General features: G+C 46.7%; 1 protein-coding gene across 1 annotated transcript in view; it reads left to right on the top strand.

Annotated features, from left to right (window-relative positions):
* The window catches only part of ANKRD26 (ankyrin repeat domain 26), a 969,942-nt gene that overhangs the window by 700,737 nt on the left and 251,593 nt on the right, over positions 1-17,612 (top strand). The window contains exons 33-34 of the mRNA XM_086919420.1: positions 2,276-2,410; positions 13,590-13,702. Of these exons, the coding sequence (XP_086775546.1) occupies positions 2,276-2,410; positions 13,590-13,702 (248 nt within the window). The remainder of the gene's footprint in view (positions 1-2,275; positions 2,411-13,589; positions 13,703-17,612) is intronic.

Raw genomic sequence — 17,612 nt, 5'->3', positions numbered from 1 at the left:
AAAGACATTGAATAGACACAGTTAGGGCGCACTGCCAGTCCCTGCTTGCACACAGCGGCCTCTTCCTCTGAAGAGCAGTGCCAGGATTCTACCTCTGGGAATCAAAGAGCAGGGGTTTCCTGTAGAGAACCACAGAGCTGATGTGTTTCCTTGATGCACTCAATGCAGTACTTGCCCTACTCTGACTGTTAGCACGTCTGCTGGCACACACATCAGGAGCAAAGCCATGGTTCCTGCTGGGCCCTCGCCGTGGTGTGTGCTATACTGCAATCGTGGGTCATGCACCTACTTTAGCAATCCAGATCCAAGAGCCTCATTAGGTTAAAAGTGCGCCTTGCACAAACAGCACTATAGCCCTCTCTTCTAAGAGCCCTTTAACATAAGTTTCTGCCCGAAACAGAATTACAAGTGATGCAGTACTAAATGTTTTTTCTGAGCATATGTCTACCTGATGAAAGGCCCCGGAGAAGCATGTGGACAAATGTGTGGCATTACCACATCGCCCTGTTGTTCCACATTCCTGGCCTGAAACCTGTTAAGGGTCCGTAAGGGTGCAATATTAAAGTTTGGTAACAGTAATGCAGTGTGTGGTATTGCCAATCATTGTTACCAATACACTTTGAATGTGGCCTTATTATTTTGTTTTCTCTGCTTGAGGCCATCTTTGTAGTCAGAGAAGCGTTCACAAGGAACTTTCAGTACTATCGAATATGCAAATGCTGCTGAAGGATGCTTGTCTTCGCTCAGTACAAAATATAAGCTCTTTTTGTTTTGCACTTGATCATTTGTAAATTCACTGCTAACGTAGGACATTCAGTAGGTCTGTGGTCAAAATTCCTTTTCCTTTTTGAAGTCTCATAAATACAAAAATAATGTTACACCATGTACACGTACAGCTCGAGGAAATGTGGATGAATTGTCCACAAATTTAAATATTTAGGCCCACTCACAAAGGTAAGCATGTTTATTCATGTCTATTCTTACTCCTCCATTTATTTATAATTCTCAATTTTACATCTAGGTGCAGACTTATGATTCCACTCCTTAAAGTGAAGGTTTTGTGCATTATACAACAGAATTTATGAGTTTAAAGTTACTACTAGTTGGTCCGTCACAAAAGTTTAATTAACAAGCATTGGCATAGCCAATAGGTCTCGCTTTTGGGACCTTATTAGTATTTAGTTATGTAGCACAATATCCTTGGTGCAACAACATCAACTGTTGCATGGCTAAACACTTATAAGGTCCCAAAGGCGAGACCTATTGGCTATGCCAATGCTTGTATGTATAGCCTTGATCCTAAAAGAACTCTCAGCTTTTACCTAGAGAGAACCAGGGAACACTAACAAAATTAAAAACTTGTTGTCCTGTTTTTCGCAGTGAAATTGGTAAAACAGTGCACAGGGGAACCAACTTGAGATTGAGTGTATTTTTTTATTACGATCTGGAATGGGCTAGCCAGATAACAGCCAACAAAATAATTAAGCACCCACTCTACTAGAGCAGTGAAATTGGTAAAACAGTGCACAGGGGAACCAACTTGAGATTGAGTGTATTTTTTTATTAAGATCTGGAATGGGCTAGCCAGATAACAGCCAACAAAATAATTAAGCACCCACTCTACTAGAGCAAAGACTGATACGACAGCGCTAGCCCAAGGCATGCCACTTTTTAATATTTGCCAGTGGCTATGGGGGCATCGTGCACACATTCATAAAGTTTGGTTTCTTAAAGCTACATATCTGATGGCATGGAAGGAGTACAGAAAGTAACTGGCAGCCTTACAAGCAGGTGGCGTGTATATATACCAATGTCACTCCCACACGATACGAAGCGGCACGATGACCTAGGACGTTGCACAATGTCAATGCTGGAGAATATTACAGTGCAAAAGTTCCCAGATCCCTTCTGACGCCTGAAGGTATTCAAAAGGTGAGAAATTTGCAGTTAGAGAGTCTACCGGAAAAGGCGTTACTGAAGTAAGTAACTTGCTCTTTAGAAACAATTGTACCCCAAAGTCCATATAGACTTTTGTTGTTACTAATAGGAGTATGTCAGTAACTTGAATTAAAAGCTTTTGTTTTAGTCAGAAGGCTTTGGCTAAAGCTATCATTCGTTTTTAAATTTACATAGGAAAGGGGTTTCCATATGTCAACACAATGTAAACATACTGTATTAGAACCACCTGAATATTATACCAGTACTGGGGCATATCATCTTTATAGCGATAACTACGTACATTTGTATTACAACTAATTTCTGGCCTAACTTTCAGGTGCATCATCAAACTGTGCTGTCTCAGACTGCGAAAGATTCACATAACCTCTGGGAGGAAGAGCTAAAGTCAAGATCACGATTAGGAGTCCGTCTTGCCCAGCTTGACAGAGAAAAAGCTGATTTAACAGAACAGGTGATTGAAGCATCTTATTATCTTTTTGGTTTTCCTTCCATGGAAATGCCTTCCTCAAATGGCTTAATAAAACGGTGTCTTGTGATTGATCAGGAAGAAATGTCTGATCAACTTTTCAGGCCTTTTGCTGAGGGCATAATTGTCTCAACTACAGTGAAGTAAGCCAGCCCCTCATTCTGAGGAAATCCCAGCGGTTTGTGCACCCATCAGGATTTTGATTTGAACAGTCATTACTACAAGTGGTAATTACTGCACCCTTCCCACAATATTCCCCAGACACATTTGCCAGGAAGAACTTAATTGGGTAAATGTGAAATGTGGTTATCTATGCAGTAAACAAGGATATTAAATGTTACGCTTCAGTAAGCTCATTTTATTCTATACAAACATATGGTTTCAGTGCCGGGTGTCTTCAGAATTCCTTGCTAAACTTACTTGTTCAGTTTTCTGTCTTTTGAGTGAAACACTGAGTAAGTACCACAGAACTTCTGTGGTGCACATGTTTAGCTTCATTAGCTGTAGTGCTCAAAAAGAAGACCAGTAGAGCCATCAGATGGCTTCATCTGGCACTTCACCTTTCACTCACACAAAACATTTTGTGTTCTTTGTCGTTTTATGTATATTCAGGCACAGCATAAAGCTCAGTAAGTGTGAGGGTAAAATTCTAAAGCTAAAGGGCTTAAAGTGATGGGTCAGTAGCAATGTGATGGCTGTTTAGCCTCATCCAGGTAAATGACCTTATGATGTCATCAGACTAGGTCAAAGCACTTCTTATGTTACCTGACCATGTAAAAGTGTATATTAAGCCCACTGTTCCCCTGAAATGGTTTCTGTCTCTACCTAGAGATTCATGTTATGGTTATATCATTAATACAAAACAAAAGTTCTTGTATATTGTGCAGTAAGATTGCATACAAAGAGCTATCAGTAATGCGTTCCAGGAGTTGGCTGCTGCGATTGGAAAAAGGTTTGTCCCATTACCTAGAAGACTGGATACATGAAGTAAAATAAATGATTGGATCTTAGATTTCTCTGAGAGCATTGCCAGAATTCTGTGCCTAAAAAGCCTTCCATTTAGAGTAGACTGCACTATGAACGATATTCTTTGTTTTAAACAATATTCGCAAGTTAATTGCAAGCCACTGAAGGTGTTTTACTTGCCTCACATAAATGCTCCTCATATAATTCTAGTAAACTGCAAACTCTGTGTTGTTATCATATCAAAGTTTGCTTACTTAGTGGAAAACAGGTCAGCTTTTAGGATTAGCAGAATGTTCCCAAAATTGTTATTTGACTAATGGAAAGATAAAGTTGTACTTAAATCCCACATTCCCCTCTGCTAAAGGCTTTGTTGTGTAAATGTATGTTCCGGTTCTTTTTGGAAGACCAGTTCTGAGGCACTCGTAGCACTTTTATAATTTGGATGTGAGGTGGCGTACAGGATTTCATCTTCAATGTGTTGGTCTATGCAGTTGCTCATCGCATACAGTAGTCCTTATCTCGATAAATAAACCTCCAGCTCTTAGTTCACCCATTGGCTATGCTTTTACTTGGTAGATAATATTCAGGTGAAGTTGTTCCTTTGTTAGGAGCAATCCATGCTCCTATTGTTCACCAAAGGCATTTTGAACTCCCATAGAATTTCACCAGAAGAAGTGTTTAATATATTTTGTGATGCACTTGCATTTCACCTCATACCCACCTCTCTGTTACGTAGTAAACAATGTTACATTTGCTCTTTTAAAAGTTGTTTCTAGTCGATACTTATAAGCACAGATTTCTCACTATTTTGAATATTTCCTAGGTGTCAGACTTGCTCTGTAAACCTGTTGAGCAGTAGATGACGTGCGATTCCACACCGACGTTGTCTCACTCGAAGTGATGTGTAGAACCACCCTTAGGCACCACGCGCGGTGCTGTCAGTTCTTTTCTTTCTATGCCACTAATGGAGATCTTGCACTATCCGTCGCCTCTTCATGAGACTTTGTTTCCTCAAATGCTTAAAAAAGAATGTATCTTCCCAAGACTACAGGGTTTAAACCTTTCTGGGACTTTCACAAGCAGATGTCAGTGACAGACTCTCATCAAGTTTGCCAGTGGTATCAGCAGTTTGAAGATAACTCCAAGCAGATTTTGGAGGAGGCGGCAGGAAACATGTAGTGGTGTTTGTTGGGTCAGCGACAGACCACTCTCCCTACCCCATCCAAAGCTTACAGTGGAGAGGATGCAACGCTTCTGAGTTGAGGAGGCCATCTGGGAGAGGTTGCCCCCAAGGAATACAGGACCGTGAAGTGAATCTCTTATGTCGCTAAACTCAGAAAGACTTGACACCGTGACCGGTTGAAGGGAAAGTCCCATTCCTGCTCCAGAGTCATTCCTATGGTTGATCATCAGTTTTCAGACAAGTTGATAAACAAGTATAAAATGTCTAAGCAGTTCTCCGCCACTCCCAAACTCCAGAGGAGGTGCAAGAACATCAACCTGCCTCCCAGTCTCCCTCCAGAAGATTTTCTCCTTCAGGGTTGAGTCCTACACTTGTCCTGAGGCAACCTGAATTTCCGGGGCTGTCGTTCGGCTGCATCAAATATGGGATTTCTGTGAATGTTGCAGCTCTTTGGCACATTACAGTCTCACTCTGGCACTCCTTCAGGCCTTAGGGAACGACAAGGAACTCCATCAGTGGCCCCACTGGCATATCTGGCCTTGGCACCATTTGGACCCTCTGGATCCTTTACTGGCTCTGCATCTGCTAGCACCACAAACCACTCGAGACCATGGCAAATCAACACCGGTTGGGGAAGCACAACCTGTTGTGTTAACCCACTCCAAGTGGGTGTACTTTCACCGAGGGCGTACCCTGAACCCTTGTGACTGCAACCTTTGGCCAACCCATCAGATTCCGATACTTTGCCCCTGGCTCAAGTAATGTCCCAAACCGTTCATACTCTTTTTAGAACTGACTCTGATAACGATGCTGGTAACAAAGTTGCTCAACCGTGCATGGATGACAATTGGTATGAGAACCTTCAGGGTTCCAATGGTCTGGACCCCTCTCTAGACGCTGCGCTACTATTGCCTAAAGGCCCTTCCACAGAAAAAACTGCATGCTTCGCCATAGTCATGTGAGTGGTGGATGAGGTTCTCAACATCGGTTTTCCTGCTATGGAGGTGAAGACTAATGTCATATTGAGGTGCTTCAGCCTGGTCAAAAAAAAGACTTAGTCCCTGCTTTCATTCCTCACTGACAACATTCTTGGGGTCCGGGCAACACCCTATTCCAGACCTCCGAAGAGCAGGCAGCTAGTAAGGTGCCTTTGTCCAGCCACAGGTAATCAGACTACTTGACTCAGCACCCCCACACCTGAGAGCCTAGTCGTAGAGGCCTCAGTAAGTAGGCTCAACTCCATTTCATTCTCTGCTACACCACCAATAGGGAGACAAAATGTTTTGAAACCTTTGGGAAGCATATGTTTTCCTTTCCTCAACCAGCTTAGACATATTCTCAGTCAATGCCATCTGCCTTTTCGGGCGTTATACACAAGCCATTTGGAACTTAGTTATGCAGGTCTTGCCTGGTGACACTTACAGTTTATGCTTCGTCCTTACCTAGGCTATTCAGGTTTGTTGTGATTTGGCAAAATTTGCCATGCGCTGTGGCTGGGACACCACACATTGCCTAGCCAGGGCAATTGGCACAAGGGTGATTGTCAGAAGGCATGCCTTTGATGAGGATCACATGCTTCTTTTGCGATGCCCAATCCACGTTAATAGACATGCCTTTCAATGGCTCTCTCCTTTTTTTATGAGCAGGCAGACTCTGCCCTTGAGCGCTTTATAGTAGCAGGGCCACAGTGCAATCAAGCGCATTTGCTTTTTAGGTTCACCACGTCAACCACATCAACACTTTCGCCCCCCTCTGTTGCTATGGTACCGACTATCATATCCCCTTCATGTCCAGCCTGCTCAGCAAACTAATCAGCCTTTTTGTGGCCAAGGCCATAGTACCCACAGACCACATGGAAAACAGGGTCATTGTGCAGCACCTTCTTCTGCCCCTCCTGCTACCACAGCCTCAAGACTGCTTTAATATGTCCTTCATGGCACACAGCCACCCTGTCAGAGGCAGGAGTGAACATTTTCAGCCTGGCTAGTAGTTGATAACCTCAGACATGTGAGATCTGTAAATTGTCCAGCATGGTGATGCCCTACCATTTCATGTCACCTCGTTGCACCTACCACAATCCTCAGAACGGCTGACGGAGGATCACTTGTTCAGGTTCTTCTGGCCAAAGGAGCCACAGTGAGGTTGCTGGCATCAGCATTTGGCTGTTGTTACTCCCGCCATTGTCTTGTTGCGAAGAGGAATAAAGGCCTTCGTCCCATTTTAGACCTTAGTCCCCTCAATTTCTTTCTGCAAATGGTCACATTCAAGATGCTCACCCTCATCCAGGGCTTATCTGGCCTCGACCCTAGAGACTAGATGGAACATTAGACTTGTAGGGCACTTATTTCCACATTCCCATCCTGCATGCCTACCTACGGTTCATGGTGGGTCAGGGGCATTTTCAGATTGCTGTGCTCCCTTTTGGCCTCACTAGTACCCTCTGGGTGTTCAAGAAAGTAATGGCAGGGGTTGCAGCGCATCTTCGTAGGTCAAGGGTTCCAGTCTTCCCCTACCTCGGCGACCTACCCGCTATCAATCTACAGCGACCCTCTTACCATCATTCTCTATCATTTTGCAGAAGTCTCACGTCACCCCTTCACGGATGCTCCACTTCATCTAAGCCATTCTGGACACAGAGCAGTTCATGCCTTCCCTCCCAGAAGAGAGAGTGTAGGACATTTGGGCTATGGTCCAGATGTTTCAGCGTCTTTCTGAATCTGTGTGGATGAGCTTGACGCTTCTGGGATTGATGGCCGCCTGCATCCGGTTTTCAAGCATGCCAGATGGCATATGTGGGCTCTGCAGTGTAATCTCACCTCCTAGTGTGTACAGCATCCGGGGGACCTCTCCAATTACGTGCAGATTTTGGAGGAGACGGCAGGAAACATGCAGTGGTGTTTGTTGAGTCAGCGACAGACCACTCTCTCTACCCCATCCAAAGCTTACAGTGGAGAGGATGTAACACTTCTGAGTTGAGGAGGCCATATGGGAGAGGTGTTGATCAGAGGGATCTGATCTCTGACAGAGTTCCGGCTCCATATCAACTTTGGAGCTGTGGGCCACCGGCTTGGCATTGAAGGCCTTTCTAAGGCCGCCGCCATGTGATATTGCAACAAGGGGCGGAGTTGTGTACCATTTGGCAGGTGACACTACATCGCTGGCAATGGCTGGGACACCAAGGGATTCTCGCTGAGACACCACCTGGCAGGATCTCTAAACACTGGGCAGACAAGCTCAGCCACTGATCCCTAGCAGATCACAAGTGGTAGACCCATCCATAGGTGGCACAAGGTCTCTTCCGTGAATGGAAAAAACCTGGCTGCAATATTTTTGTCACTGCTGAGTACTCACAATGTCAGTACTTCTGCATGTTTCCAAGGCCCCTCTCTCTCTGACCCATGTTCTTCCTAGAGTGAAACTCGTAGCTCCTGTACACGTTTCTGCTTTACCTCTCCTAGCCTGATTCTGAAGAAGTCCTAGTTATCCTACTGGCACTGGATTGGGCACGGCTAATGTGGTATCCAGAACTCCTGAGCATGAGTATCTGTCCTCAGATTCGTCTGCCAGTACTCTCACATAGTCTCCACCTCCTTGCTTGGAGATTAAGCGGTAACAGCTGACTGCATTCAGCCTCAATCCTGATCTTTGTAGATGTCCTCATGGAAGCCTGGAGTCCCTGGACAAAATCAGTATACGTTTACTGTTGGGACACTTTTTAGGTCTCGCCTATGCAGGGCACATGCTGCTTTAAGTTTATCATAATTGCTTTGGTACCTGATATAATTGATTTACTGACTGTGATGCCCCATACAGTAAAAAATAGGTCCCAAAAATAATGGAATTCTTTTTCCAGGCAAGGGGATGATCACAGAAACAGCTGAAGATATGGCAGGGTGGGAAGATTACAGGGATATAGTTTTAGCGCCAGTACACACTAGTGAAACCCAACTGTAAGCTGAATGACAGAACTATGGAGCCACAGCATGAGAGACTGATATGGGAGTCTAATGCTCATCTGAATAAGGGTTTTAATGGTGGCATGTGGTGCAGTGAGGGTCGGGGAATGAGTATTAAAAGTTTTAAATTGTTGTGTATTATAGCTGTTCACAGGATTTTATATCACAATCTCCTGTGTAAGTATTTGGGCCATTTTGGCTTAAATTATTACAAAATCCAATACAATTTGTTTAAAAAAAATGGAATTTAATTTAAATGTCTTGTCTTCTACCTTATAATTAAATATATCTCTGACTAGTTATATATTTACTACCAGGTGAGTGTTATACTAGTCTTTAGTTGCTACATGGATGCTGTTGAACTGGATTTTGTATTCCTCAACATGACATTTAAATATGCCATGACATCAGTCAGAGAATCCTCTAATAAATATACCAATGCTGGAGAACCACATTTTCAGGTAAAGGAAATTCCTCTTTGTTAGAACTGGGGGTCTCTAGTGGCAATGGTTTGCACGTTTGAGAAAAATTACCTTTAAAGGAAAAAAATAGCTTAGTTCAAAGATGATGGTAAATGCGACACATTTCTCACAAAGTACCTTTGGATGCTAACCGTAAGATAACCAGAAGGTTCGCAGGGGGAGCAATGCGTCTGTTCCTCAGTGCAGGCGCAAAGTCAGTGATGTTCTGTTCCTTACCAGAGAGGAGGTGATGCGTCGATCTCGTATTGTGTTCCGGTTGGAATGCGACAAGATGGCGCCTCGATGTGATGCAACGCGACGATCCAGTGCGATGCGAGAAGATGGTGTCTTTGATGCGATGCGACGATGTGAAGGCGATGCGTGCAAGCCCGACGGCCGTGCGGCGACTCTGGAACTTTTGAGCCACGACAGGCCCAGTGACACGCTTCTCCGGGGATGCAAGGGAGACGCTTGCGGTGGCGGCATGCTTCTCCGGGGATGCAACGTCAAACAGCTGCAATGGAGACACGCTTCTCCGGTGATGCGACGGCGACCTCTGTGGCGGCGGCACACTTCTCCGGTGATGCGACGGCAGCAGCTGAGGTGGCGACACGCTTCTTCTCATTGCGTCGCTCTTCCAGCCCCCAACAATACGCAGGCTTCAGTAGACAGAATTCCCAGCAAGGAAATTCAGGGGTGAGCTGGTGGTGAATTCTTGTATCCTGAGACTTCAGCAGGAGGCAAGCACAATTCAAGCCCTTGGAGATTCTTCTTCAAGATGATGAAAGTTCAATAAAAGTTTCTTCTCCTTTCCTTGGCAAATAAGTAACCATTGCAGGCCAACCCCAGAAAATAGCACACTGGCACAGGGGCAGTCAAATCCTTCAGCTTCTTTTGGTTCCTCCCATTGACAAAGGTTTGTCTTGATTCCCAGAAGTGATCTAAAGTCTTTGGGCCCCAATATTTATACTACTAATTTCTTTGTTCTCTGTAGACAGAGAGTGTCCGTACCTGGCCAAAACCAGTTCTTTCCTCACTGGTGCAGCATTCTGGCAGGAGGTGGAGACTGCATTGTTGAAAGCAGACCTGGCCTAGGTAGCTGAAAGGAAATCTCCTTCCTTTAGTCTCTATTCAGCCAAGGTCCTATTCAGGCCAGCCCTGACTCATCAGACTGCTGGAACCCAAGCCCTCCTGTCACTCACAAACCAGACATGCAATACACAACCTAGCAGAGGGAGGCTGGATGGTTAGGTAAGAAAATACCTACTTTCTAAAAGTAGTTTTTTCAAACCAATTGTAAAAATCACCTTCACTAAAAAATGTATTTTCAAATTCTGAGTTCAGGCATACTAAATTTGTTTTTCTACCATGTTCCCTGGGTCAGTTAGGATTATAAGATGTTATAATCAAACTGCCTATTCTGGCCTATGGGGACAGGTAGCCTTGCAACAGTGAAAAACTAAATTGGCTGTAATTCACTATCAGGACATGCCACACACACCAGGGTGTGTCCTACCTTTTACGTACACTGCACCATGCCCTGCCTTAGGGGTGGCTAACATGTAGAAAAAGGAAAGTTTAGGGACTGGTAAGTGGGTGCACTTACCAAGTCGACATGGTAGTACTAGACTGCACACAGGGTCTGCAATGGTAGGCCTGAGACACAGTTTACAAGCTGCTTCTGTGGGTGCCACAATCAGTGCTGCAAGCCCACTAGCAGCCAGCAAAAACATATCAAAAACAGAGGAGACAACGGCAAACAGCAAAAAATGGAAGGGAGACTCACGCCAATGGTAGCAGGTCTAACTCTCTTGCTGTGTTTTTATTGCCTAGTTGCGATTACTTGTAACAGTATTTGCCCCCAGAGGCAAATATCTACCACTGGTGGTAAAGCATAACTGCAAGCACACCGGGTGAAATTTAGCAGAGACTTAATCTTGACAGAGCTTCAAGTTAGTTCTATCAGTAATTTCAGAACTTCTATCATAAAAAAGGCCAAAGTGCCCAATGGCTCCTTTTGAGTCAGATTGAAACTTCGAAAATAATGTAATTTTCTCAGAACTAGGGCCTATTTTAGATCCTGACAGATAGGTTACTCGATCACAGCGGTGACGGATATATCATTTGCCGAAATATAAATTCATCAGTTTCGGATTTTGTTTCCGTCTTTTTACCTTCGTGCATCCCGGCGCTATTGATAGGGCATTCCCTACCTGAATCCTAATCTTGCGGGACCTTTAAATAGAACCGGGTCCCTTGTTGTAACTTTCCGGCGGTTCCGTCTGTCTATATCTTGTCGGATGCCGACCTACTGCCTCCTCCGCACCAGAATCCGTCTTTTATCAGGTATGTGGACTTAGGATTACTGTTCCTCCTTCTATAGTCTTGTATACTCGAGTCATGGCGCTTGACTTCCGCGTTGGCTCTGGCTGAGTACTGCAGCCAGTTAGCCTATATTAAATCTCGCCTGCTATAGCAGCCAGTTTGTTTAATGAGCTAACATTGATCCGAGTATTATCTCACGCATTTGCACCTCTTTTTAATGTTTAGAAACCTAGGTTTGTTAATATATAGAGCTTATTACTACTTGGCTCGCTAAAATTTCTGCCACGCCCAACCCACATCTTATTGGCCTGTGAGTTTTTGTCTGTCGACGGTGCTAAACGGATGTCGGACTCTGTGCTGATCTGAGCAGCCGAACCCTCTTGTCTGTCTTTTCAAAACTATCAAGGTAATTGGAATTATACTGCTTTGATTCTGTTTATACTCACAGCCCAGTTAACTGCAAGTTGTTGCAATGCAGTATGTATTGTGCCAATATGATGTTGCTGATCTCAATGCGCTGTGTTTTTGCGACACTTGATTTGAGCTTTGACCAATTAGTTCAGCTCTGGGCCTCGCAGTCAGATGATGTGTTTGATATTTAAACCCCATGCTGGATCAGCCACCCCTGCCCCTTGTTAGATCATGTCTGCCTCCTCTATTCTTCAGTGATATAGGGGATGGCTCGGCCTATAGATAGTGTGCGTTTTAAAGATCGGATTTTTATATGCCTCTTATATCCACAGAGCCTGACATTTAAATCTCTTTGGAGCCTGTTCAGGAAATAAGGCGAACATTGTCATGCCGTTTGGGGCACACGCCAATTGTTGGGGCACCCTTTTCATTAAAAACGTCACCCCCATTGCCCTTTAACACGGGTAAGTATCTCTGATAATGCGGGATATGCTCCCCATATTGTAGGGGAACCTAGAGGCCCTCGTCGGATAGATATCCTATATTACTTTGAGGCTTTCCATTCTTTCCATAGGTCTTGAAGCCTGTAGGCTTCGCCCTTTATGTAACCTGTGAACGCCTAGTTTTCTACCTAAACCTCTTAATAAAACCCTATGGCTGGTCCTGAATGATTTACTGTGCCCTGAACCTAATTTATTTGATTGAGATGGTGAGGTAGGTATTGGAACTAGCGTTTGTACCATCCGTATAGGCCGAATTATACCCCTTATTCCAGTTGCTTAATACTTTACAACCTGAGGAAGAACTAGAGGGTGACAGAGGTCCTTGTGTAATTGAGGGGTTGAGTCCTTAATTTTCTGTTTTGTTTTTCGGTGTCCATTGATGGTTTTTGTATATACTTCCTCTTGCACTGTTATACTGTCCTACTTTGTTCTTCCTATATATCTTGTCTTTAAGTGTCCTGGTTCCCGGTTCTTTCTTGATTGAATCCTTTTAAGTATTGTTATTTCCCAGTCTTAAGCCCACTACACAAGACCAGATTTATTTGATGAGAAATATGGACTCTGCATTAAGTATGATATTAACCTTTATGGGCAAACTGTAAATAAGATGAAATACATAAATGTTGAATTTTTAATTGTTGCAGATTTATGCTTTTGTCCCCCTCCCTTCTACTCTGTGCCCTGATGAAGGTGTGGCCCTAGATCTGGCCGAACACCGAAACGCGCGACGACGCCTCAAGATTGTCCCGCCATTCTGCCATCTAGTCTTGATTTCTTCTTGAGACTCCCCGGAGACTGGATACATCTTTAACAACTGGCAATTGAAGTGTGATGTGATTTGGATGAATGAAGAATGTGTGAGTATGTGTGAATTGGATACGTCTGACTGAAGGGATGTGTGCGGTTTGGGTTGAATGAGTTGATTATTTATTATGTTAATGTAATTATGCTCTAAACCAATGTTCTAATTTATATATGTAAACATTGAATAAACATGGATTCTTGTTCCTTCACTTTTTTGTTTTGGATGTTATGATTTCAGCTGGTCTAGTGGGCTCATCACTGATGACATAAACTTGGGACTCTATTAGAGCTATTATTCTTACCAGTTTGGGCAGATCGCTTTTGTGCTTAATTGCATTCATGAAAATGACTGTCACTGACCACAAGAAGAAAGATTATTTCAGGTTGAAACTGCAATGTCGGTACAATGAGCTCTTAGGTTATCTGAGTTCATTTGAAGAGAAGGATACTAATACAATATTGTTTGACACTACTAGTATAATATTGTTACTCTTAGCTGATCTTGAAAGTAGATTGAATATGTATCTTAGTTTGTGTATTTGTTTTATTTTTAAGGTTGAAAGTGAAAGAAAAAAGGTGAAAAAGGTACTAGACATGAAGCGATCACTAGAAACCAGACTGGAACAAGAAATGAAGCGCAACACTGAACTGCTAAAGGAGGGCAATGGGTAGGTTCACATTGTGATTGTTCCTTTTGTAATTTTTCAAATATTGTCAACAAAATAGATTGCACACTTCATAATAAATCTCTTAGTATTTTAAGACATTCATTACAAAACAATATTCACATTTCACAGTAATAGAGGTTGACCGCATTAAATTAAAAAGAACCAGCAGAAATGTCTGTATTCTGATTGAGACTTCTAACCACAAATACCTCTCTGCATCTGTAGTTGGCAGCCTCACACTGATGCTATTCTGCTCTGGAAATGTGTGGGACCAATAAAGACTCCACTCCCATGCACTGATGTCAGTTCCTTCCTTTCTTTCTGTCCCACCAGACGTGGATCCGGAGCTACCTCTTGTCTCTTTGAAATCCTATCTGAAAGAGACAGTCGATTATAGATTCCTTACCTTAGAATTACAGCCAGGCGTCAGACTGGATCCGGAGAATTTTTCTTAGTAGTACCCCTGCGCGTTGGTAGGTGGTGTCGGTCGGCTCTGCGTTCGTCGTTGTGGTCGCCGGGATGACGTTGCGGTGCCTACTTAGACGTCCCTCCTGTGCGCTGACGTTAGCTACCCCTTTAGTTACTTTTAGACTAAACCTTTTTCATTGTTTTGTTGACTTCTTTTCGAGTCTTCAACTCCTGGTGTGCAAGGGATCTTCCATTGTCCCACCTGCTTCTAGCCTTGTGGGGCCTGTCACTGGCTGATGTCGGTGACGACTCTGCACCTCGTGTGCCTTTGGTTTCTGGGGCTCGACCACAACCCGAAGTCGTGCTCCGACTGCTGGGCCTTGAATCCTAAGTCTTTGCTTGAGTGGTCCCGAAAACTCTTGAAGGCCTGTGGGCCGGCTTCGCGTAGCACCCGGTCTCGTAAAAGGGTCGCAGAGCCCCCACACCTTGTCCCATTCCAAGTCTTCAAAGTCCATGAGTAAGTCGAAGCACAAGAAGAAAAGACGCAGAACACCTCTGCTCTTCACCTTCTCCCTGTCGGTCGGCTGATGCGACGCGGGATCCGGAGCGCGTCACTCTAAGGCTCCATCTCCGGTGCCTGATTCAGGGTCGACTCCGCGCCTTCCCCCGTGTCCGGGAGCTGGGGCGTCCCCTGCCCAACTTCATACATTTTACAAAGCCCTCCACTGTTTCTTTGGGCAGATTGACTCTGCTGGCGCTCTTTCCGCCCCCAGGCCTGGATCCGAATCGATGCTGGTTGATCTTACTCGACCTTCCCCGGCGACAATGCCCTAGGCCTTGGCCGTGCCCTTGGCCGACGCCATCCCCATCCCCGAGAGGGAGCCGGATCAATATCGTCCAACATCGAACCCGACGCCGGAGGGTACTTTTGTTTCCCTGTTTGTCCCTTGTGTTCCCTTTCGCATAGAGGGTGGTGATGAGGACTGGGAGATGTCACCAGACCCTTTAGCAGATCAGCTTGAAGAGCCAGACTAGAGAGAGGACCTGGGTGACGCCAGTGGTCTGGACACTTCTCCCGACAGTGTCATGGTTTCTCCCCCTACCGTGGCTACAGAGGAGGGAGTGTCCTACGCTGCGGTGGTGCGGAGGACAGCAAGGCATTGGGTCTAGAGCTCACTCCAGTGACGGTCAGGACTAAGCTCCTGACAGATGTGCTTCAGCCTATGGCAGCTTCATCTGAAAGAAACAGGTTAGTATTAGATTCCTTACCTTAGAATATCCCCAGGCATCAGACTAGATCCGGAAACTTTTGCGTAGCAGTACCCTTGCGCTTCGGTAGGCGTCGTCTGCGGCTCCGCGTCGGTCGTCGGCGTAGTCGGCGCCGGAATGATGTCGCCAGAGTACTTAGACGCCACCCTCGCGCGCTGACTTCAGTTCTTCTTTTTTCCGCGCCAGCAAGTGCCGATCCGGAAAAAGTGGTACCCTTAGTCAATTTTTGACTAAACTTTTTCGATAATTTTTGATCTTTCTTCGAAATCGAACGACTCCGACGGTGCCGGTACGGATGTCCGGATTCAAGCCCTGTGTCGACTGCAGCCGACTGATGTCGGTTACCGACCCCTATCGCCGGTGTCTACATTGCCTGGGGCCCGACCACGATGACAAGTCGTGCCCCGACTCTATGGGCCTTGACGTCGAAGGCTAGGCGGGAGCAGGACCACAAGCGCCTCTAGCTCCGGCAGTCGGCCCCGCGCCGTTCGAGGTCCCGGTCCGGAAGGAGGTCAAGGGACCGGTCGCAGGGCCGAAGTCATCTCACAGCTCGAGAGTCGACACCACTCCTCGGGCTCCAAGTCCTCAGGTAAGAGGCACAAGAAGTCGAAGAAGCGACATCGCTCTTCTGACTCCCCCCGACGCTCGCGCGACGTGGCCGGGGAGTTCGGGCGACACAGCCCACGTGGCTCCGTCAGAGATGCAGGCGTCGTGGCCTGCTCCATACCCACCGGTCCCTGGGCAGAACGCGACACTGGAGAAGATCGAAGCCTTCCTCACGGCCATGAGGTCGCTCACTCCTCCGTCGAGTTCCGCGGCGCCTTCGGGCTCCGCGGTCCCAACTGGGTGCTCCGGCCCCGGCGACGTCGGGTGCTTCGGCCCCGGCGCCGCCGCCCCGATGCCGCAGGGCCCCGCTGGATCCAGTTCCAGATCCGGGTCGTCGCCGGTCGATCTCACGACCACGCCGGCGCCATCCCCGGACGACGTCGTCCCCGCTCCCCCCCCCCTCGACCCGGTTCGGATGCCGGAGCGGTGCTGCTCGATGCCGCATTCCACGTCGAGAGAAGAATTTTTCTTCAATGATCCAGCCCCATCATTTGACCCGGAGTACCAGGAGATGTGTGGCGAGGCGGATTGGGAGGGGTCTGAGGACCCTCTGGCACGTGAGTGCCAGTCTTATCAGGACTGGGCAGGTGAGCTAGGGGATGCCAGTGGTTTTTGGACACTTCGCCAGACACGGGTTTTGTCTCCCCTCCTACCGTGGCTACGGGGGAGGGGGCTGCCTATAGTGTGGTGTTGACGCAGGCGGCCAAGGCCTTATCCCTTGAACTCCCCGTCACAGCCGTGAGGACTAACCTCCTCACTGAGTTCCTTAAACCGCAAGCAAGCTCTTCGGAGCCTCTGTTGCCGTTTAATGAGGCCTTGTCTGACGATCTTCTGGGCACTTGGTCCAGGCCCGCTACAGGTCCCCTTGTAGATAGTAATGTGGCCAGATGCCACCGCCCGACTCCGGGTGACCCTTGCTTCCTGTCCAGCCACCCCACTCCTGAGTGCCTGGTCATACAGGCCTCTAACTCCCAGACCCCATTCCCGACGGCTCCCCCTAATCGGGAATCCAAGAGGTACGAACGGTATGGTAAGAAGATGTTCTCACTGAGTTTGGGGTTGCGGTCAGTTAACACCGCGTGCCTCTTGGGCAGTTATTCCCACTCTCTGTGGGACACGGTCGCGGACGTACTGCCACAATGTCCGGAGGAGGCCCGGACTAAACTCGCCCAAGCCCTTGCGGAGGGTCGAGATGCGGCACGGTATTCCATCCGGTGTGGACTGGATACAACGGACTCGCTAGGCAGGGCGATGGCAACGACGGTGGCGATTCGTCGCCATGCCTGGCTGAGGTCCGCCAACTTTTCTGCTGATGTCCAAAACACCCTTATGGACATGCCGTTTGATGGCCGTCGCGTCTTTGGCGACAAGGCAGACAGTGTGCTTGAGCGCTTTAAGGACTCCAGGGCTACGGCCAAGTCCTTGGTCGTGTCGGCCCCGCGCCAGCAAACTGCTGCCTTTCGCTCCTTTCGTGGCCAAGGAAGGGGCGCCCCCTCACGTCCTACCAGCCACGGGCCGCAGACTAACATCCAGTGCGGTGGCGGACGTGGTAACCGCCGTGGCGGTGCCCGGGGACATCGGCGAGGCCAGTCCACATCCACCCCGCAGCATCTGCCTCAAAGCCCTC

The sequence above is a fragment of the Lissotriton vulgaris genome, chromosome 1_1 (genome assembly GCF_964263255.1).
Source record: "Lissotriton vulgaris chromosome 1_1, aLisVul1.2, whole genome shotgun sequence".
Classification (NCBI taxonomy): Eukaryota; Metazoa; Chordata; class Amphibia; order Caudata; family Salamandridae; genus Lissotriton; species Lissotriton vulgaris.
Note: the sequence above shows the minus strand (reverse complement) of the source record. Positions and strands in the feature narration are given on the sequence as shown.